This window comes from Emericellopsis atlantica (assembly GCF_019669845.1).
Source record: "Emericellopsis atlantica unplaced genomic scaffold F5Z01scaffold_8, whole genome shotgun sequence".
Lineage (NCBI taxonomy): Eukaryota > Fungi > Ascomycota > Sordariomycetes > Hypocreales > Bionectriaceae > Emericellopsis > Emericellopsis atlantica.
This window is the reverse complement of record NW_025764710.1, coordinates 170333-192462: the sequence shown is the minus strand read 5'-3', so window position 1 is coordinate 192462 and position 22130 is coordinate 170333. Positions and strand designations below refer to the sequence as shown.

At 56.3% G+C, this 22130-nt stretch overlaps 7 protein-coding genes across 7 annotated transcripts; 6 read left to right on the top strand and 1 right to left on the bottom strand.

Moving 5' to 3' along the window:
• Positions 1 to 323: 323 nt before the first annotated feature.
• On the top strand, positions 324 to 1969 carry F5Z01DRAFT_650528 (uncharacterized protein). Its single transcript, XM_046263172.1, has 3 exons — positions 324 to 426; positions 484 to 532; positions 588 to 1969. Exons 1-3 carry the CDS (start codon positions 362 to 364, stop codon positions 1845 to 1847), a joined length of 1374 nt encoding a protein of 457 aa, XP_046119838.1. The 5' UTR covers positions 324 to 361; the 3' UTR covers positions 1848 to 1969.
• Positions 1970 to 8556: 6587 nt separating this feature from the next.
• F5Z01DRAFT_680441 (white-collar 2) lies at positions 8557 to 9964 on the top strand (the record flags this gene model as incomplete). Its single annotated transcript, XM_046265598.1, has 2 exons — positions 8557 to 9751; positions 9804 to 9964. The coding sequence occupies 2 exons, from the start codon at positions 8557 to 8559 to the stop codon at positions 9962 to 9964; spliced, it is 1356 nt and encodes a 451-aa protein (XP_046119837.1).
• Positions 9965 to 10449: 485 nt separating this feature from the next.
• Positions 10450 to 11740, top strand: F5Z01DRAFT_523872 (uncharacterized protein). The gene is made up of 5 exons (XM_046260427.1): positions 10450 to 10849; positions 10978 to 10998; positions 11053 to 11247; positions 11308 to 11483; positions 11565 to 11740. Exons 1-5 carry the CDS (start codon positions 10765 to 10767, stop codon positions 11718 to 11720), a joined length of 633 nt encoding a protein of 210 aa, XP_046119836.1. The 5' UTR covers positions 10450 to 10764; the 3' UTR covers positions 11721 to 11740.
• F5Z01DRAFT_524154 (uncharacterized protein) lies at positions 11560 to 13573 on the bottom strand. The gene is made up of 3 exons (XM_046260428.1): positions 13246 to 13573; positions 12592 to 13180; positions 11560 to 12539 (listed from the first exon to the last, which is right to left on the bottom strand). The coding sequence occupies exons 1-3, from the start codon at positions 13251 to 13253 to the stop codon at positions 11760 to 11762; spliced, it is 1377 nt and encodes a 458-aa protein (XP_046119835.1). The 5' UTR covers positions 13254 to 13573; the 3' UTR covers positions 11560 to 11759.
• Positions 13574 to 13970: 397 nt separating this feature from the next.
• On the top strand, positions 13971 to 16361 carry F5Z01DRAFT_619532 (fungal-specific transcription factor domain-containing protein; the record flags this gene model as incomplete). The annotated part of the gene is made up of 3 exons (XM_046261094.1): positions 13971 to 14184; positions 14221 to 14254; positions 14351 to 16361. The coding sequence occupies 3 exons, from the start codon at positions 13971 to 13973 to the stop codon at positions 16359 to 16361; spliced, it is 2259 nt and encodes a 752-aa protein (XP_046119834.1).
• A 461-nt stretch (positions 16362 to 16822) lies between these two features.
• F5Z01DRAFT_672553 (amidase signature domain-containing protein) lies at positions 16823 to 18768 on the top strand (the record flags this gene model as incomplete). Its single annotated transcript, XM_046264829.1, has 4 exons — positions 16823 to 16944; positions 16990 to 17092; positions 17145 to 17648; positions 17704 to 18768. The coding sequence occupies 4 exons, from the start codon at positions 16823 to 16825 to the stop codon at positions 18766 to 18768; spliced, it is 1794 nt and encodes a 597-aa protein (XP_046119833.1).
• A 1269-nt stretch (positions 18769 to 20037) lies between these two features.
• Positions 20038 to 21940, top strand: F5Z01DRAFT_523824 (uncharacterized protein). Its single transcript, XM_046260426.1, has 2 exons — positions 20038 to 20569; positions 20630 to 21940. The coding sequence occupies exons 1-2, from the start codon at positions 20205 to 20207 to the stop codon at positions 21597 to 21599; spliced, it is 1335 nt and encodes a 444-aa protein (XP_046119832.1). The 5' UTR covers positions 20038 to 20204; the 3' UTR covers positions 21600 to 21940.
• Positions 21941 to 22130: the final 190 nt, after the last annotated feature.

Below are 22130 nucleotides of genomic sequence, written 5' to 3'. Positions count from 1 at the left end.
CATGTGATCAGTGTCGTTCATGCTGATATGGCCTATTTGGTGAATCATGTTTACTTCGGGGGTTAAGGGGGCTGGCTACGTGGCACGGTGGCAGCGAATTAGGTCCACGGTCCGAATACCGACCACACTTTGCCAAGGTCCCCCAACTTTTGAAAATGACTCGTGATGCCCGACGAAAAGGAAGAACTGTAATTCAGCAGAGTCACAGAGGTCAAATCATCCGTCTGTCTCCAAACTTGGATTCATGCAGCTATCCGAGCGTGGGCCCGCTTAAGTGCAACCCCACATCGGGTCGCATCGCATCTTCAACACGCGACTGCTCGACCTGGTCTCACGCCAATTCAACATCGGAGTCCTCGCCATGATGGATGTGGACAGCGACAATGAGCTACTCACCAAAGTCGCCGCGGACGGCATACTGGAGCCGTAAGACCTTGGCGACCGCCCAACCACCCAGAGCCGTCAATCGCTGACAGGAAACAGTGGCACATGGCCGGAGCTTCTCGCGGATATCCTCGCACGCTTAGACAAGGTAGAGCTGTTTCTCCCTCCCTGCCGTAGATAGACACGTCGCTAAACAGGAACAGATCGCTCGCGAAGAGTTCTCGATACCGACACTTCCGCATCCGAAACCCGCCGCCCTCCCGCCCACCGATTCCCAGGGGCGTCTCGCCTCTCCCATGCCATCCTCCCCGCTGGCCTCCCAAGGCACGGACGTTGCAACAAAAGGCTCCCCTGAACCGCCTGCGGAGCAACAGGTTCTGCAACCGGGCGAGCTTCCCACGCAGCTCGATGACATGCTCAAGCACATCACTACCCATCTGCAATCCTTCACGACGTCGCCGCCGCATACGATACAACGACTCGCCGAGCTGGTCTTGCGCCCTCGCGCGCACTACAGAGCCTTGAGCTCCTATCTACACGCGGTGGACAGGGTGGTGGGAGTCACGTCGGGCGCGAACCAGTATCCTCTCCCACTGCCTGATATGGCTGGCACCAGTGGCGCAGAGAGCGTGACATGGGGCAACCCGACGACGGCAGCCGCAAGTTTGGGGAGTGACGAAGCCCTGGGCGGAGCGCTGCTGACACCCATTCCGTGGGTCAAGTCCAATCAAACACAGCAGCAACAGCCCACGGAGACGGAGGCGCTCGGCGGTACGGGTGCCACGATTCACAGCGAGAGTACAGAGACAATTGATGGCCCGAACGGCATGGGCAGCATCGAGACAGTCAGTGTCAGCGTGAACGGGGTACACTCGACTGGTCACGCGCGGGCGATTACGCAAGGCGAACTTCTGCGTCAAGAACAGCGGGCTGGTGTGATACCAATGAGTCAGCTCCACCGGGGTGCAAGGAGGGCGCAACAGGCCGCGGCTAGCGAGCAGGACGATGCCGGCGGTGGCGGCGGTGGCGAGGAGGACAACGGCGAGGAGCAGCCCACCAGCGAGGATGCGAAGAAGGACGCTGACGAGAACGCGGCACCCACCGAGGACGGGGACGAGGAAACACCACATGCTAGAGGCCCTGAGGAGATTGGCGTCAACGACACGGGCCCGCAGGGTGTGAGCACGAGCTACATAGGAGAGGATGGGCTGCAGACACAGGGGATCGATGTGGAATCTGCGGTGGGCCGGAGACATGCCGAGGATGATGCACCAGAGCAACCAGCGGCCGAGGGAGCGGCGAGCCCAACAACATCCGAAGTATCAGGGACGAAACGGGAGGCCGAGGACGAGCCACTCGAGCCGAAATCGCCAAAGAAAATGAAGGACGGCGATGATCACGAGAAAGGGGAGGAGAAAGAAGGGGAGGCCAAGGATGCTGATGCCATGGATACGGGGAAATAAGTGAGTATGCATTATCAGAGTGGTTTTCTTTTGATACCAGGCGCACCGGGACGGATTCATCCACAACCTTTCACGACAAAGCAGCAGAGAGTCCGTATTAATGAGTTTACTTTCAAAACCATGGCTCTTTATACTTGGTACATTATGCTTGCTAGTCCCATTAAACGCCGACCGTGCGCGCTCTCCTATGCTCCAGTGATGTTCGTACATGGTAGTTTATCAGAAAATCTTGGTGATACTTTCCCGCGAGATCACACTCTTCTGCTGGCCATCCCGCTTCACGCGGAAGAAGCTGTCGCAAAAGTCGCTGCAGCGCATGTGGCGCAGGAACTCCTCGTCGTGGGTGATGACGATGAGCTGAAAATTGCTCTGCGCCTGGCGCTGCTGGATCAGCTGGTGCAAGCTTTCCGCGAGGGACTTGATGTTGTCTCTGTCCAGGTTCGTCGTGGGTTCGTCTAGCGCAATGAGGCCGCAGTTCACGCCAAAGGATTCGGCGAGAGCCAAACGAATGATGATACTCGCCAGGACCTTTTGACCAGCCGAGCACCGACCGCGCATGTCCATCTCCGTATCTTGCTTGACCATGCACAGCCGGTAGTTGTAGCTTCGCTTGCCGGTCGAGGACTCGTTGTCGGATCGGATAAGGATGGTGTCAATGTCGGTTCCTTGGTAGGTCTTTTGCCATAATTCGCCAGCGATCCGGTTCACCTCGGACATCTTCATGGAGTGGAACTGCATGACGGCCTTGTCCACAGCCGAGGAGCACTGTGCCAGATCCTCAATCGCGGCTTTCGTGGTTTCCACCCGGATGTGCGATTCGCGGTACTTGGACTTGGCGTCTTTGTAGTCCATCTCCCATTCTTGGAGCAGACGGTCAAGCTCTTCATCTTTGGTCTTCATGCTGCCCATGACGGAACCACGCTCTGCGAAGAGGCGATTTGAGTGGTTCTCAAGTTGCCGCGCCTCGCCAACGAGACGGTCATGGTCCTCGTGGGCGTTGCGGTCCTGAAGCTCCTCGATATCTTGACGGAGAGTGTCGAGCATGCGCAAATGCTTGCGGTAGTTTAGATTGTCGTTGATGTTCTTTCTTTTGCGGTCCCCACTGTCAAGATCCTCCTTGAGTTTGTTGGCCCGCTTGGTAATATCATCTACCTCCTTCTTGGTGTTGTTGATGGCCTTCTCCAAGCTCGCAATGGCACGCTGGTTGGATGCGAGGTTTGACGGACCACCCCGGTCGACGTAGTCTTGAATGTCATTGTCGACCATCTTGATCTCGTATATCGAGTTGGAGATTTCGTCTCTCTCCGAAGCAATATCCTGCTCCTTGGATCGCATCCGCGTTATCGCCTGGTCTCGCGTAGCCTTGGCTTCTGTAATCTCAGGCTCAATGGTTTCCAGCTCCGCATCCACTCTCTGGATGGTTTCTCGTTGCTGTGCGTTGTCCTCCTTGAGTGACTGGATCTGTGTCTGTAGGCTGCTCTTCTTCTCAAGCTGGCCCGAAGCGGAGCTGATCTTGTTGCGCAGCTCGCTCCTTTCGAGCTCCCAAGCGCTGATCTGATCTTTACCACGCTGTTTGTCGGCCGAAAGCTTGGCAATCTTTGTCTTCACGACCCGGAGTTGTTCGCCGACGCTAGCTTGAAGTTCGTGCAATTCCTCAGCGCTTCGGGTTGCGCCACCAGAAGCCTGTTGCGACTGGATGCGGTCTACTTGAGCTTCAGAGTCCTTGATGTCCTTGAATGCTTGGGAGATGCTCTGTACTGTCTTTGCCAGGTCACTTATATCCCTGTATTTATCGTCTTCAGTTGTCACCAAGGCATCCTTATCCTCAAGTTGCCGCTCCAACGCGTCGAAATCACTCTGGAGCTTCTGGCATTCGTCTTGCAATCTGGGTAGCTCGTCCTTGAGTCTTTGGTATGTTTCGTAGTCAGTCCGCACGGCGCGCAGCTTGGCGAGGGCTTCCTCCGATTGCTGCAGGTCTTTCTCCGCATCTTCCTTCGCAGTCGGGGACGTCTGCTTCATGATCTTCTCTTTCAGCTTCTGCATCTCGGCACGCTCGCGAGCAGCATCAAACCCTCTGTCGCAGAGATGGCATTTCTTGCTGCGCTCCAATGACTTGAGACATTTTTCGTAGAACTTGATCAAACTCTCCAGCAGGGAAATGTCCGACTTGTAGGTCTCCACAGCCTCCTCCTCGGTCTCCAACGCCTTGGTGTATCCGTCAATGTCCGGCTGTTCATCGCCCAGGGCGTCCGCCATCGCAGCCAAGACTCTTTTTTGGCATTTGACACTTTCTGACTTGTTTCTCGTCGCAGTTTCTTTGGCAATCTTGAGCGAGTAGTCGGACTTTTGTAGTTTTTCCCTCGTTGTCTCCCGAGTCTTGCGTGCGATCTCGACTTGCTTCGATTGACGGTCGGACACAATCTGAAACTTGCCATCCAACGTCTCGGGCTCCCAGTCTCCTCCTACCGCAGCATCCAGCTTCGACCGCCAGGTCTTAGTGATGGTTTCCAGCTTGCGCTTGCGGTCTGACAGCTCCTTTTTGCGGAAGTCGAGTTGAGCTCTTTCTGAGGCGAGACGTGTGGACTCTACGAGCTCGCGCCCCAGTTTCTCGCTGTCGTTCTCCAAGTTCCACAGCTTATCGTTTTCTTCGGCTAGCTGGCCATCCCAGCCAGCCTGTTCGAATTCGCTTTGTGCTCGTTGCAGCCGGCTGCCGATTTCTTCCAGTTGCCCATCGAGGATGGCCTTTGCGCCCTCATCAACGTCGATTCTGCTCGCTTCAAGGCTCAGAACATTGATTCTCTTCTCAATGGCACCCATCCGCTGCTTAGAGGAAACTCGGTCTTGGGTTCTGGCAGCTTTGCGCCCTTCGAGCTGTGTGATGACTGCGGTGAATTTATCAGTCTCGCCTTGATTCGCCTTTTGCAGCCGTTCGAGATCACGCTTCTTCTCGGAAAGGAGGCCTTGCAATCGCTCGTTGAATGCCGCTATTTGCTGATCGGTGAGTTGACCATCAAATCCGCGAAAGCTATACTTTTCCGCCGTTTGCTGCACCATTTCAGTGCGCGTCTTGAGCTGGCGCTCGTATTTGTCCTTGTCTGACTGATGCTTTCCCTGTTCCGACAGCTTGGCGTTGAGGTCGCGCTGGGCTGTGGCAAGTTCCTTCTGGAGCTCTCCATACTGGGCTCTGTTCTGGTCGACCTCCTCACGACATTGGTCCATGCGTGCCTGATACTGGGAGAGCTGTTCCTCTAGAGCTGCGTCGTCCTCGTGAAGCTCGTCAATAGTCTGTCGCAATTCACTGACGGCGTCCTGCCGGTACTCTAGCTGCTCCTTCTTGTTGCTGAGATTCTGTACGATTTGGAGATAGCTGTTCGCTTGAATGTGCTTCTCGCTGATCTTCTTTTGCGTCTCCTCCATCTCAGCCGTCAAAGCCTCGCACTTTTCCCGCGCTGCTTCAATTTCGCCTTGAAGCCCCGTCATGCGCTTCTCCGCCCGCTCGCCTCGGTCTTTGTTCACTTTGTTGTGGCCCTCGTCCGCTTGTAGCTTTCCCAGCTGCTCGACCTGCTTCTTGCGCAAGATTTTGAGATTCTCAATCGCCTTGGTGTATTTGAGTGCTTCGAATATCTCATCGAATCGCTTTTTGAGGGCTGCGGGCTCACTCAAGGGCCACATGGACTCTTCTTGATGGCAGAAGATGACGGCATCGAGGATTGCGGGCGAGACGCCAAGGCGTTCGGGTATCAGCTCGTCGAGCTGAGCAACTCGTGTGGAGGTAGTCAAGCGTTCGCCATTGTTCATGACCACCAGAGAGCAGTCGAGCGTCTTCTGCGACCGCGTAGTCTTTTTGGCCGTGAGCTGTAAGCTCCTAGTCGCAACATGCTGCTTGTCGTTGATCGATCGGAATTGTAGCTTGACTTGGGCCATGACTTCCTTCTCGCCACAGAGTTTCGGGTCGTGGATGAAGGCGCCGCCTTTGCTGTTCGGCGGCAGCTCACCGGTTGTGGCGTATTTGAGACATTCGATGATGGTGGTTTTGCCAGAGCCATTGTACCCAACGATGAGGGTCAGTGGTGTGTAGAATTGGATGGCCTCCCGGACATTGGGGCTGAAGGAGCGAACGCCGGATATGGAGAGCTTGTCGATTTTAGACATGATGTCGGCTGCTGCCTCGCAACAGGACTGGGCCTGGTCGACGCTGGATGGAGCTTTGGTTCTTCACGGTCGCAATTCGGGCGCAGCAGGCAGTGGCCGTGACGCGCCCTGGGCGACGATTGACGCGCACCGGCGAAGCGCGCAGTCACGTGGTGCCCAGAGCCAAAGTCATCTATCCTGGCCACGCTTACAAAGGTAATCTGCATTACACACAGCATTATCTTTTTGGCCTTTGGCAGATAATATGCTCTGACGAGTAGATAGATTCCGCGATGGCAATGTACAGGTCCTACTGAATAATTGAGCATCACCGACACACACAACCATACCCAGTGGGTAAGGGACACACAGAATGGCAGACGGGATGTGGCCATGCTCTTTCGCTATCAGAGGGCTCGAGATGGGCAGTCGGCCATCATCACGCTCCGGGGAACGTCGAAGCTTGCCCTGGAGACTGCGACCGCGCAAGCTTGTGATATGGTCGCCCTGCGGCACTACCATCGCGTGCTTCGATGCCACGGTGATGCGATCCTCCAGCTGAGACTTCAGACTCAGGTCGCCCGGCTAAGAATCTCTGTTCAGTGAGGCTTTGCCGCAGCGAGTGATACCATCACTATCATTACTGATTACGATCATGGCTATGGCCCCGTAGAAGAATAGGCGCAACGGGGAGCTTGATGGCTAGGAGTGTTGGTCTCTTTAGCCCGCGGCCAGTCTATGTTTCCGCAGAACTAACAATAGCAGGCCAGTTGAGTCATTATGACATTTAGGTGTCATTGTATACACCTAACGTACGTAAGTAAGCTTGCCGGACTAGTACGTATGTGAGAGCAAGGTCCTGCTGCTGAAGGGCTGAATACTGATCGTTGTGTATTTTCGCCCCCTTTTGAGGGACGTATATACAAATCTTCGCGAGCGGTACACATACTTTTCCGCCTTCAAAGATCAAGCTTTTCTATCGGAAGTCGCTTCAATGCGGCTTATAGAGGAGTTAGCTCGTCTGGTGGCGCGTCAGTTTGCAATTTGAGAATTTCGAGGCGGGCCGCCAAGTAGCCCGCCACCCAAGCAGTAAGTATTAATGATGAGCGGTCCCATCGCGTACAGAGTACATACGTATTGAATCATGCTCGCTGTTTGGCAGTCATGGCGAAGGTGGATGGTTCAATTGGTGATCGAGCGACCGAAAAGGCCCCTATATACGTACTTACGTAGTATTATACGTAGTATGTAACTTAAAAGGGGAGGATTCCAACACAAATCCAGTCAGCTTGAGCGGCCTTGTGAAAAGTGAAAACCCCTCTCTCGCCCCCCTCACTGCAGGGCCCTGGCGGAGTGGCGGATTGGCTTTCCTTGGCCAGCGATAAGGTACCCAATGAATGCAGCGTTGCCGCTGCCGCCGAAAGGCTTAAAAAGCTTCGTATTGGTGCAAACTGGCTACAGGTAACAGCAGTCTCCGCCGCAACGGAGCGTCTGGTCCGGGCTCCAGCAGCCTTGGAGACCAACGCCACCGTGACCCATCCCAAGTGCCTGCAGCCTACCTGCCGCCTGCGCTGCTTTTGAGATTACGTTGGACTGGACATGGAGTCGGGCAGGCAAACTCTGCTGTTCCGTTTTCGTACAGTACGTACAGTACGTACATGGAGACATCAGCGCCAAAAGGTCAGGTGAATAATCGGGGTCCAGTCGACAGGACGTTGCGCCACACAAATTTGCTGGCCTCTGGGTCGGATCCGTGACCCGTGAGGGCGCAACATGGTATTCTTGAAGGGCCGCCAGGAAATCCCATGTCTGTGACGTCTCTTCCCAACTTATCCTCTCGCATCCTACTCCACTTGCTGCTGCCCTGACGACTCACGACTGTGACCTGGCATCAACCCACGCTGCGGAAAACTTGCTGCCGTGCACACGAATGCGTACCGCCTTTCCTTTTGTCTGCATGCTTACCCGATCCATTGAAGCATTTTCTGTCTGAGACCTGAATCAGCCAGTACCGCGCATCATCATCCTCGCTGGACATTCGCAGCCTCACCAGCCGCCCCTCCCCCGTCTCTCTGACGTCGACGCCTTGGAGCGTGCAAGTCAAGCCTCGCGCTCGCGCTCACAGCCTCACACACATACATACATACTAGCAATTCACTTGCCCGTTCGTCAATTGGCAGCCTCCGCGACACCATTCGAACTGCGCGAGCCATCCGACGCTGTGCGACTCGATCGCTTCGAGTACCTTCCAACCGTGCAAAAGTTCCAAAAGGCGTTGGGTCGACCGGAGACGCCACGACTGCTCTTGTCGCCGGCAATCGTGGCTCTGGGCTCCAGATAGGTGTAGAAGTGGTTAGCTCACCAATGCAAGTACTACGTGGTCGCAACCTCCCGCCACTGCGCACAGCCGCCCCCTACACTACCAGCCGACGCAATGTCTAGCGGACCTCCACCTCATACCCATGGCCAGCATTTTGGCTATGGCGACATGGACTTTGGTTCGCTTCAGCAGAATATGCCTGGCGATCAGAACCCACACGGCGTGGACAATGTCGGCCAATACCCCGTTGTTCTGCCCATGGACGACGGCAGCGACATGCTTTTCGATAGCAACATGCTCGACGCTTTCGGGTCCATGCCGATGCACCTCGATGCCGATGACGGTTCCATGGGTCAGCAGTACAGCTCGAACAACCACAACCAACATGCGGACCAGTCTGCAACAGATCAAGCCGTCATGCACTCCGAAAGTCAATTCAACACGGCGTCCAACAATGTGCCTGGTGCAGGGCCAATGCCGCTGGGATCCTTTGGCGAGAGCGGCATGGGCCAGGGGAGCAGTACTCTGACGGAGTTCACCAAGCGCAGGAACTGGCCGGCCAAGGTTGTGGAGGAAATCAAAGACCTCCTGCAAATCCTAGACTCGAACGGCCGCATAAAATACGTATCGCCGAGCATTCTGCCAATATCGGGATACACGATCGAGGAGATGACGGACGTTTTCTTGAAAGAGCTCATCCATCCGGACGACCAGGGCCTGTTTGTCGCCGAGCTGAACGAGTCGATAGCGTCTGGGAACCCGATGCGTATGTTTTATCGGTTCCGGAAAAAGGATGGGACGTACACGATCCTCGAGACGATAGGACACGCCCATATTGCCGCGGCCAAGTTCGCGCCAAATCCCAGCAACCAGTCCCCATTCTGCCAGGCCGTCTTCATGATGGCGCGTCCGTATCCGACAAAGAACGCCGGGCTGTTGGACTCGTTCCTGGAACACAAGATTGAAAACGAGAGGTTAAAAAGACGCATAGCGGAGCTCAGACAGGAAGAGGATGCCGACCATGACGAAGCGCAGCGGCAGTGGCTGCAAAGTCAAGACTCGCAGTCCGAAATTGCGCGCACGGAGCAAAGCGGCGCTTCCGCCACGCCCTTCCACCGGGCAATGAGCCACGACGGGTCGCGATCCGAGAGGAGTGCGTTGAATGCAGCCCTGACCAGAGAGAATCTGGAGGGACAGTCAGGCGGCGCTCGGCAGGATTCGCTCAAGGACAAGATGGCGCGTTACGAGGGTACCTACACCGACACCATCGAAATGCTGACGGGGTTACGTTACAAGGACGGCGAGCGCAGCAAGGGCATCACGACGGGCAACGCCAGCCCCACCCTCATCAAAGGCGACGCCGGGATCGTCATACCCGTGGACCGCGACCCGAGGACGGGCGAAAAGAAAAAGAAGCTCAAGACTTCGGAGGAATACGTCTGCACCGACTGCGGTAGGTCCCATCCGATCGCACGGGCAGCGCCGACATCTGACATTGCTTGCAGGAACGCTCGACTCGCCCGAGTGGCGCAAAGGCCCCAACGGTCCGAAGACTTTGTGCAACGCATGCGGTCTGCGATGGGCGAAGAAGGAGAAGAAGAGAAACACCAACACCGCGACCAAGGTCCCCTCCATGCAGGCCACGCCCGGCGACTCAGGGTCTTGATACCGTGTGACAGCGGGACGGTATCATTGGTGAGGGGCGCGACAGGTGGTGGCCCCTTGTCGGAAAAAGTCGCTTTTTTCAGACAGCTGGCTGGCTGGGCTTTGTCTCACTCGCTCCTCAGCTCTGGGCGCACTGCACATATATGGTGGCCTTTGGCACCAGGAGTCTGATCGTTTTTTTTTTTTTTAATTGTCTGTCTGGTTCCATCAGACAAGGGGCGGGCGGCGTGGGACATGTACACGATTTTTATGATACCCTAGATATACGCATAAGGGACTGGACTGGATTTGGATTACAGGCGCTCAGCGATTCACTCATCTTACGTCGCTCCGTGTGCCACAGTGGTCCCCAATTGAGTTCCCTCGCGGTACGGAGGTATAATAAGCCTTCATGGACATGTTCCTAGCTGGCTGCCCACGCTAACCAAGTTTGGAGTAGCAGAGACCCTGACGGTGGCTGAAAGCCAATTCTCAGGTACCCTGGCCAACAAGAAAATTGCTGGCAGATGCCATGTAGCAAGGGATCTACCTATAATACATATCCAGTCTTTTGATATTGCTGTGATGACACTCAAGACTGAAGTCGCGCCAAGCTTCGCATGCCTGACTGTTAAGTGCTAACCACATTATCCACAGTGATTGCGTGGCATGCGTCATTGGTGCATACGTAGTACCTCAGCGTGGGACACGGAATCTGTGACCGACTTGAAGCTCCAACAGCTTCACTCCCCTCCCTCCCCTACAACCTCATAACCCTACCAAACACACCGGACAGCTATCCTACACAGTACAACTCTCATCATGGACAAACTCATCAACGCTGGCAAGGAATTCCTCGAGGAGAAGGTTAAGGGGGACGACAAGGACAACAACAACAACAGACAAGGTCGGTAAAGCCCATCACCCACCCACTAATTAGATCTGCAGCTCCCGCCAGATCAGATCAGACCCCTTTGACCCCGCCATCGCGATCTCAATGATCACCGACAAGGCACCCTTGCTGACCTGTCCCAGACTACCAGGCTGGCGGGAATCGTACGATAAATGAGCTTGCCCATTGTCAGCGCTGCCGAAACTGACGAGATGCAGAATCGCACGGAGGTAGCTACCCCGCTGGCGGGGGCTTCTCCCGCGACGACGATGACGAGAACGACCTACGCGAAGCCAGGGAGGAAGCCGAGCGTCGTGCCGGCTCGTCGGGTAGCAGCGACTTGTTCTCCACCATTGCCGGTGCCATCGGGCAGAAGAAGAGCAGCCTGCAGAACGAGGACCTCGATGAGGACTGTACGTGGACACCCCGCTGCCATACACTGGGGAAGCGCGATGCTAATAAGGGGGGAACAGATGCTGTCAAGAAGCACAAGCAGAATTACAAGGACGACGATGACGACGATGCCGATGAGAAGTCACTCGGTGCCGCGGCCGCCATCCAGGCCCTGAAGATGTTCAACCAGGGCGAGACAGGGGAGAAGCAGAGCAAGGGTGCCTTCCTCGGGCTCGCCATGTCCGAGGCCAGCAAGGTGAGCATCATTCTATCCATTTGTCCTTGCATGCCGTCCGTGGAGGGCGAGTCACGAGTGGATGCTAACATGCTTGACCAGCTTTTCGACGACAAGGCCTCCAAGCGCAAGGTCAGCTCCAACACCAGCAAGGAGAATGTCATCCAGAGCGCCGGCGAGATGGCCATGAAGATGTACTTTAAGAGCCAGGGACAGCAGCAGGGTGGTCTGATGGGTCTAGCGAGTAAGTTCATTTAAACCATGGCGACCTCGTGAATCAAGGAATAGCACAAGCTTTCAGATCAGCTCTTCTGCCACTCCAGCAGTCCTCTTTTTCCACTCCTCGTAGTCAAAGCCGAGCTCGCTGAGCGAGCGCACCTTGTGTCGCTCTTTGCCTAGGGCTCGACTTGCCAACTTAATGGCCGGGAAGCGCTCTCTCGTCCACCTCTTCTCCCCGCCCCAGTAGGGCGGCAACTTACCCTGCCCATCATTGTCCCCGCCGTCCACCCTCCCCGCCGTGACAGACCGGTCGTGCAAACGGTTGATGTACTCGACATCCTTGGGAAACATGAGATTGTGCAGTGCCTTGCCAGCGCCCTTGGACGCAACCTGCTCTTCTAGCCAGGTCGTCATCTCCGCCGCACTCGGCGGCGCAAGACGACCGGCCCATATCCGCGCAATCAACGCGCTCTGCGCTTCGGCGACGGGGAAGGGCACGATGCGCTGCGGGACGGCGAGGAATGCCACTGTCGGATCGGCCGTGTACAGCATGTGCTCCCAGAGATGCGCCGCGTGGCTGACGTCGACGACGACCGGTGGCCGTACGTCTCGCGCAAAGGGAAAGGAGTAGTGGTATCCCGTGCAGAAGAGGACGGCGTCCATGTCCGTCTCGATGTGGCCATTGGCAAAGCGCACTGCGATCTCGGGGACGTGGCGCGCCCATGGCTTCGACTCCTGGACGACGGCGCCTGGTGTTGCCTTTTCCTTCTCGGAAATGAAGACGGGAAGCTGGGCAGTGGCGGATAGTTGGACGCTCAGATCGATTCCAGAGGCAGAGTTGCCGACAACAATGACTTTCTAACTATCTTCAGCAGCTGGCAGCCGGCTTTTCTGTTTATTCCAGTCACACCTTGTCTTGGTAAGCGTCCGGTCGTCTGTAGTATTTTGAGTGGGAGATGACGCCCGGGTTTGCTTTGTTAAAGTCCTTGATGCCAGGAATGTCCGGGATAAAGGGGTCGTTGTAATGACCACTGGCCACTGCCACGGCATCGAACTCGTGTGTCTTCGTCTCCTTGGTCACCAAGTCTAGTGTCTCAATCTTCCAGCAAGGCCTGTCTCCTGATTTATTCTTACAGAGATGCTGTACTTGGGTTGAGTACGAAGCATAAGGCGCCAGGTCCTCTGCATAGCTCTGCAAGTACTCCAAGACTACCTGGTGCGTGGGGAACAGCGAGGTGCCCTCTTGAAACGGGGTCTCTGTGTAGTTCATGAGAGTATGAGGTATGTTCGTCTCCAGCATATCGTACACTGGCGACACAATCTCGGGCTTGTCCGAGTTGGCGTGGTAGACGACCTGGTCTGGGGCTGTGGTTGGTGCAATTCGAGGCACGACAAAGCCATCTTCTCGGTCTGCTGATGTGTAGTTCCACACACCGCCGGCTACTGGCCTCTGCTCGAATATTTGGATTTTCTCAAACTTCTTTTCCGCAAGGAGATATCTAGTAGTGGAGCATGTATTAGCGCGAATGTGCCCAAAGCTTCATCTTGGAGTGACATGACTTGCTTGGCCATGGCGAGACCACAGGGTCCAGCGCCGATGACAGCAGCGCGACGCAGTCAGCTTTTCGTCTAATGCTGTTGGTGACATGATGTTATTTTGCGTCTTTGCAGCGAAAATAAGATGAGGTTATATTTTTCTATGTCGTCTAGCACTTCCGGGACAGAGTCAGGTTGCGGCAGATGAGCAGATGGGGAGTGCGATGCTCCAGGACAGCAATAAATCACAGCGCTATGAGACGAGCATACGTATATATCTGTACCCATTGCCCAGCGACAAGATAATGAACGTGAAGATAAATAATTAGAACCATCCAATCGAGTGAACGTCCATGGATAGAGAGGACCCCCGGAATTTGCCGTATGCGGAAATTCGTACCGGCAATGCCGCGATAACAAGCCGGTTCCTCCCCGACGACGCCAGCAATTGTCGAGTCAAACTCAATTGCGGATATCACAGGTGGCTGACGCAGTCAATTGCTTGCGTCGGGGCGCAAGCTTTTGACGACTGGATTCGGACGTGGCAGCCTGATGAGCTGTGCTTGAACCATCCTCGCCAAGCTTCTCGTGCCTGTTCATCATCATCACCACAGAGAGGTCCGACAGTAACCAGCCGCCTGGCACTTTGCATGGACGCCCAAAAGGGAAAACTTCATTCAACAGCGTCGGACCCCACGCGACAGCATCCGTCGCGACGTGGACGGTGAGACTGAGACCCTCTCCACATCAACCATGGACTCTGCCGATATGAAGGCGTCCATCCATCGCTTCCGCCTCCGACAGACATCACCACCGGAGACCACCGGTCGGCGCCGCCCTGCTTCGCCCGTCGCGGCGCGGGACGCTGCCTCCGCCTCTGCTTTCGCTGGTGTCGGTGTTGGTGTTGGTGTTGGGGTCTCCAGTCCTCCCTCGCGCAAGGGATCTTTTGCTGGGGCTGCAGGTGGTGGTGCTGCTGCTGCTGCCGCATCAAGGCCAGGCAAAGGGCGCCAATCGATACCTGCATGTGATCGCTGCCGGTATGCATGAACTCTCCTCATGTAACTGATCTATGCGGCTGGCCGACCGGCTAGTTGCGTCGCTGACTGACTGACTGACTGACTGACGTACATCAGCTCCTTCAAGAAGAAATGCAGCAGGACATTCCCCGTGTGTGAACTGTGCAACACAGCAGGACAGAAATGTTCCTACTCCAATCCGACGAACACTGCCGAAGGCAGGGCGCTCCAGCTGGATGCCAGGGTCCAATGGCTGAGCCAGTACATCAACGACAATATCCTTTCTCATGGGTGCATCGAGGCCGTCGAGACGGGAACAGATCTCGTGCCCATCCTTGGTGCCTCTCCGGCGAGGAGGGATAGTGCCGCCCATTCTGGTAGTGTGAAGGCACGGGTCGACGAGACATCACCACTGGACCATGGGAGTGTCGGCGCGACCGCCAGCCATGCCTCCTACCAGCCGTCCATGGCCACGGACGGCTCGAAAGGATACAGCGATCAGGCGATGCCTGCGGACGCAGCGGCGCGACGGTTCGTGGACGCGTACTTTCGCAACGTCAACAGGGCGTATCCCTGTGTCCACCAGTCCAAGATCCTCGCCGACCTGGACATCCCGCAGGAGTTTATGAAACGAAGACGAGATGCGGACTCGACCTTGCTGTATCTCGTCATGGCCATTGGTGCCACCACGCTCGAGCGCGCCGGCCAGGTGCCCAGGGGTACCTCGAGACGGTTCGACGTGGCCTACTCTGACATTATACAGGAATGTCTCCATAGGGACACCATGGAGTCGATACAGATCCTCGTCCTACTGGCGCTCTACTCACTCTTCGACCCCCTGGGTTCCTCGTCGTACTCCATCGTGGGCATCGCCGCGAGACAGGCCATCCTCTCGGGCCTCACGCGTCGCCCGACGGAAGAGGTAGGGCTGACGCCAGCCGAGACTGAGCTGCGTCACCGACTGTACTGGAGCATATTTGTGCTGGATCGGATGATGTCCATCTCCCATGGGCTCCCCGTCGCCCTGACCGACGACAATGCCGACGTCCCGCTCCCAGGCCTCACCATCGAGGAGTTCGCCAGCCCAGACCGAGCCAACTATGCCCGCAACCTCCAGACGAGCCGCCACGTCATACAGTTGCGGCAGCTGGAAGATCGCATCCTCCGGCAGATTCACCTTGGCAAGCGCGCAGAGACGGCGCAGCTCGCCCCCGCAGACCGCAGAGCCATCATCGCGCAGCTCCGCGCCGAGGTCGAGGATTGGTATTCGAGCGGATGCCTGACGTCGCCCATGGACTCGGACAATGTGTCCATCCACAGCAGCATCACCTGGCTCTCCGCCCGCTACTACCATGTCCTGGTCATGCTGTACTATCCGAACCACTTCAACGCGGCGTCGGGGGCCGTGACGCGAGGCGAACTGCTGGGCTTTGCCCGGCGACAGCTCCAAAGCACATCGGCCCTCTTCCAGCAGCGACAGCTCCCGCTCAACAAGGTGTCCCTCACGCGTCTCTTCCCCGTCACGCTCATCTTGATGCACGACTACGCAGCCAGCTGCCAGGAGGTGGCGGCCGCCGCATCAGACTCGTCAGCAGGCAACTTTGGCAGCACGCCCCTGCCCTACGCGGCGCGGGACGAAGTCGCCGTCCTCATCTCGATCCTCGAGGCCTTCCCCGAATCATGGCTCCTCGCGCACCAGGCCGCGCAGGTCGTTCGCCAGTTCGCGAGCGTCATCGCGGGGGGCATCAGGAGCGGCGGCGGCGGCTCCTACTTTGGGGCCCAGCCCATCAACTACTCGCTCACCACGCCCGATCCCACGCCACCCGGTGGTGCCAAGGACCGCGTCGCGGAGGTGGTGAGGCCCTGTATCTCGGAGCTCACGAGTCTGATGAAGCAGATGCTGGGGCAGACAACGTGCTTCCAGTACATGGAGTATCCCGGGGCCGACACCACAGGCCAGTCCAAGGGCGGGCTGGGGCAGCAGGGACAGCAGCAGCAGTATCAGGAGCCCCTGATGAGCCCGGTGCCGCCGCAGAGGAGTATGATGAGCGTGCCCCAGCTGGGCGGTGCGATGAGCGAGGATGCTGTGGTGAATTTTGGGTGGGGGCTAGATTTGGACTTTTTGTAAATGGGCTTGGGATTTTGCTGTACTATTCTAGCCATCTGTATCGACAGAACGCGGCTTTGTATGATGCACTGGTCAATGTGTCTTATCTCCAGCTTGCAAGAGCTCTGCACATGTACGCTTCAGCTACCCTACACTGACTTGACACATCAATTGCAGCGCACTCAGAAGGGAATTGGGCTTTGCAATTCAACAGATGAGTTTCGTTCGGGTGCTTAGATCAGCCTAGGGTGCATTGAATGGCCCAGCTCTCGACTAACCTGCATGGGGGGTCGTGAATGTGTGTGGACTCGTGCACACTGCGTTAGCAACTACCGCTGAAGCCGAGGCTGATGCCCCTCCTGACCTTGACTTCTACATCACCAGGACCCGTCTCACGTACATGTACAGTCCTCTGCAGCTTTGACTTGTATCTGAAGACCCGCATCATCGATTAAATTCCCCTTTAGCACCCTTACACCAGGATGGCACCCAAAGATTTCATCGGCTATCCCGTGCCCCAAGAGGGGCCAAGAGCCGAGTATGAGAAGGCACCCGAGAACAACCCCGTTCTGAGGGGGACGGCGCTCACTGTTGCTGCCAACATGTGGGTTACTTGATGAGACTGATGGCCGGCGCTCATTGTAGACAGCATTGCGTACGTCCCTGGTGTTGCCAGCCTGTTCTGGAACAACGCAGGCTTCGGCACGCTCAAGGACCTACCGGAGCTGGATGGGATGCCATATCGATTCCACGTAGGATGCTGCGCCGACTCGTCTCTTGAAGCAGAATCACTGACATCAAAAGCCAATTGTCACGCCTCTGGGGGATAGCAAGATGCTCCCCATTGACGCCTCTCTGACCGAGTCGAAGAACACCCTCACATCAAGCTCATCGTCAAAGTACTACACAGCCGCCGACTACCACGCCATGTACAAGTCTGGCGCCATCACACCCCTTCAGGTTGCAGAGACCTTGATCCCCCTCACCAAGAAGGGTGCTTATGCCGATGCGTGGGCAGATACCCATGGAAAAGAGCACCTCGCGCTGGAAGCAGCCAAGGCATCTACGGAGCGTTACGCAGCGGGCAAGGACCTCGGTGTACTCGACGGTGTGCCCATTGGCGTCAAGGACGATCTCGACATCAAGGGCATGGTGAGTCACGTCGGCATGAAGTACCGACCTGATGTGAAGTGTTTCGAGCCAAAAGACAGGACCGAGTGGTTCCTCGAGAAGCTGGCCGAGGCGGGTGCCGTTTTCATCGGAAGGAACAAGATGCACGAGCTGGGCATGGACACCAATGGTCTGAATGTAGGAAAAAGAAACCCCCCATTGCATGTCACGGATACTGATCATCCCGCGATAGATCGCCCAAGGCACCCCCACGAACCATTTCAACAACGCATACTACCCAGGTGCATCGACTTCTGGTGGCGGATCCGCCCTCGGCGCAGGCATCATCCCCATCGCCATCGGCTCCGACGCGGGAGGTAGCATCCGTCTGCCCTCCGCCTTCAACAGCATGTACGGCTTGAAGACCTCGCACCACCGCACGGGCTACTACAACCTGTCTACCTGTGTGCGCGGGCCCCTTGCCGCCTCGGCCGCCGATCTGACCATCGCGTACCGACTCATGTCCCAGCCGAATCTGGATGATCCGGCCCAGACGCACTACGGCGTGTCACAACTGCCCAAGCCGGGTAGCAAGCGTGTCATGGGCATCTACCGCGACTGGTGGAACGCCGGCGATCCCGAGGTCGTCAGGCTCTGCGAAAAGGCCGTTGACTACTTTGCGACGCAGCGCGGGTACGAGGTCATCGACATCTCGCTCCCCCTCATGGGCGAGGCGCGCGTAGCCCACGCTATGCTGTGCGTCGCCGAGACGTACGAGACGACGCGTCGCAAGACGCCCGACCAGCCCAAGACCGGGTGGATGGGGCTTGTGGGCACGGTAAACAGACTGCTCATGAGCGTGGCGTCCGTGACCCGCGCCAACGACTATCTCAAGGCTAACGCCCTGCGCGAGCTGATGATGCGCCACCTGGCGTGGCTCTGGCAGCAGCACCCCGGCATGCTCATCATGACGCCCACGAGTCCCATGATCGGCTGGCCTCGCCACCCGGGCGACGAGGGCGGCTTGAGCGATACCAACACCACCGTGAAGAACATGATGTACATCTTCCTGGCCAACCTGACGGGGACGCCCGCTGTGCAGGCCCCCGTGGGTTATGCCGAGCCGAAGCAAGGTACGGGCAAGCTGCCGGTCGGTATCCAGGCCATGGGCGAGTGGGGGGCCGAGGAGCAGCTGCTGGAGTTTGCCAGGGAGGCGCAGGAGTACATTGAGGAGGCGAGCGATGGTGGCCGACGCAGGCCCGAGACCTGGTTTGATGTATTGGGCGAGACGAAGAAGGCGTTCAAGAAGGATGTGTAGGGGATTTTGGTGCCGGCTGCATTTGGCAATGAGCCTCAGTTGACATCTGCCTGTGGCCAAAAGGTCCTATGATCTTCCATCAATCATAGGGAAGATGACCTCTTCGCGTAGTCAACCTTTCATGTTGAGATACTAATCAGTCTTTGAAAGGATCAAACAATATGCGCTCTTGGGCATGCACATGCTAAGCAGTCGACTGATTCTTCACCGTTCTTGCGCCATCAATGGGCACGGAAGATGATGTTTCGCGGTGGTACTGTCGTTGGGTCGGGTCCCAATTGTCGTCACCGTCAAAGGCCTGGAATGCAATGGCACGAGGCGCGCAGAGTCTGTAGAAGTGGTTGGGCATTCCAATGACATCGCGACCTGCGTGACTGCGCGGTCCTGTCTCGGCATTTGTTTGCAAAACTGATTTCCTCAAGTTCATGCGAAGATGCTCAATGTCTTCACCAGGTGATGATGAGATGCGCCAGATGGAAGCTCACGCCATCCAGTCAGTGCAACCACCAGCGCAGACACCGTCAAACCTTGTAGATTAGCGCTGTTAAGGGTGACCGCAGAAAGAGCACTGGTCCGCTAACAGACTCCACTTATTCCCAACACTGCCGCCTCACTGGCCTCAGGCACAGCCGCACGGGCGTCTATCGTGATGCGCTTTTATTACTATTTTGGGCCACGCCGTATGTACGGCTTTCTTCTGGGCTTTTGGAGGATTCCGCGCGATGCTGGCCAAGGAGGTACGTACTTGGTATAATTAACCAGCGTCAGCGGCCGGGCAAGAAGACATGGACCCAATCACTCCCAGACGCTCCATCCAGTCTTTGCAAGGGGAGAGAGCCTGCTTGTTAGAGCTTTCTTTGAAGCAGCACCAGAAAGACGGATTAAAGAGAACGCATGACAAGGCCAACTCACGAGGCGACTAGTCTAATAAGAGAGCACGGCAAACTAGCGTCAACCCCCTGCCTCCACTCACTTGGCTTTTGACGGTCTTGTGTCGTGCGAGAGGGTGCGGTTTCAAGTTCCCGAGTGCTGAAAGACTGGACAGACCCGCTCCAAGGCCCCCAGGCCCCTCCATTTTTCGTGTCGGCCTTGCGTGTCCCATCTTCAAACCTCTATTCTCCAGTCAGCCATCCGAACAACCGTCCTTGTCTTGTCCCTGTGTATTGTCTTTCATCTTCGCCATCATCGCCCATCGCTCACACCATTCGGTCTCTCGCTCGCTCGCTTACTTCCACTACCCTCGCTACCTACCTTGATCAATCCTCTTCTTTCGACCCGCCCTCATAGCTAATCGTCCTTTTCCGTCTTCTGCGCTGGTCGCATTGCGACTTCCACCGACTTTCGAACGCCGCTTATTAGCGAGGACCATATACACGAGAATCTTCATCCATCTTAACGCGAGCTCGTCGGATTGTTGGTGACTCCACGTCGTCAGGATGGACCACCATCGCAAAAAGTCCCTGCTCGGCAACGACCTCGTATTCCAGCCAGAGAGTCAGCAGCCATATGCTCAGCAGCCGTACGACCCAACGGCACACGACAACCACACGTCCTTTGGCCAGGCCGCCTACCCGCAGTCGCCATTCCAAACATCACCCTATGCTGAGAACCACAAATTCGAGAGCCCAATGTACGAACAACCCCAGGGCTACGTGCAGAGGCAACCGGCGCCCCCTACACCGGAGCCAGCGCCTGCGCCCAAGCCCCGAAAGAACTGGTTCGGATTCATGAGCAGCAAGTGGGCAGCCATGTTCATGGCCATCACCGCCATCCAGGCCGTCATCTGCCTGTGCTGCGAAGCGTATGTGCCGATTCCCCGCGTCTGACCAAAACCAAGCCTCCATGCTAACAACATGCACAGCTACGTCTTTGCCACCACTCAGTCTAGCCTGCGTCCTCTCCAAGACAGGAATCCTGACCCTACCGCCAAGAACCCCGAAGAACTCAGCTCGCAGTACAAGACAATCCCCACCTTCTTGACTCTTTTCATCTTCGGCTTCTTGTACGAACTCATCATCGTCTGGGATGCGCTTCGCAAGAAGAACACGATTCAGATCATTGGCGTCTGCTTCGCCAATCTCGCCCTTGTGGTTTACACAGCCATCCAGGTCGACCAACTCGACATTTCCCTCGATGTCCTTGTCAAGTACAATTCGCTTGAGGCGGATCGCTCCAAGCCGGACATCTGGGGCGACATCAAGGGCTATCTGATTGCGATCCCTTCTATCATTGCCGTGGTCACTTGCATCATGGTGTTCCTGACATGGAAGCTCTACCAGGAGTTTGCATGGGATATCCTGAAGAGCATCGGCGCCGACTACAGGATGAAGAAGCGCTTTGCGTCGTACCAGATTTATATTGCCCTGCTCAAGTTCGATTTCTTCTTCTTCCTCGGATTCATCATCCAACTCGTCGTCATTGTCACCCGAACGGACGATCCCGAGTTTGGTCTCACCATCGCCACCATCCCCATCACCATCATCATCCTCCTCGCCGCCGCCTACTTCACCCGCATCGAGAACAAGCCCGGCATGGTCGTCACCATCGTCCTCTACTTTGGCGCCCTGGCCTACTTCCTCTTCAAGCTCATCCGCATCTGGACGTGGGTCGACTACTACCTGGCCGTCCAAAAGTCTCTCACCGCCTTCTCCGTCATCACCATTCTTCTCATCCTGCTCACCATCGCCAACGCCATTGTCTGCATGCGCAACTTTGACAAGGGCCTCAAGACGCACATTCTCGGCGCCAAGAACCGTGAAGAGGACCCAGAGCTCAACTCGGTGAATCTGAACGACGTCAAGCCTCAGCCTAGCCGCATGACGATCGACTAGATCAGACCGCCGTGCGAGGAAGCACATGCAGCACACGTACCATGACATTCGACTGGGTCGAGTGGGGGATACGGTTCGCTACGAATTTACGACAATCATTTAACGGCAGGGCCGAACATAGAATATGGGGAGGATGTATGAACAAGTGATACCAACTATATTCTCCGTTAGATCGGTCCCTGCTCCTCTAGGACTTGCATCTGGACATTCTTTTCGATCGACTGAGGACATTCTATTTGGGTCACTGTATACCTGGCGTTGTGGGAGCGCCTTCCCGTTCCTGGGATGCTCGCATGCCTCTCATTCTCAGGATTTGATTTTGTTTTGTTCTAAGTTTATGAGTCTTGGGTGTCTCGTTCCCATTTTTCCGGGACCGGCTACGGCTGTGACTGCTATATGCAGGTATATACGTACTAGAACTCCAACGGGGTCAGATTATTGACATGTCACGCTTCGCCATGGACGCCTTGGTCAAAACACGCCAGTCACAATACGCTATACTGCCCTGCCGTGAACCCCTGTGTACAATGA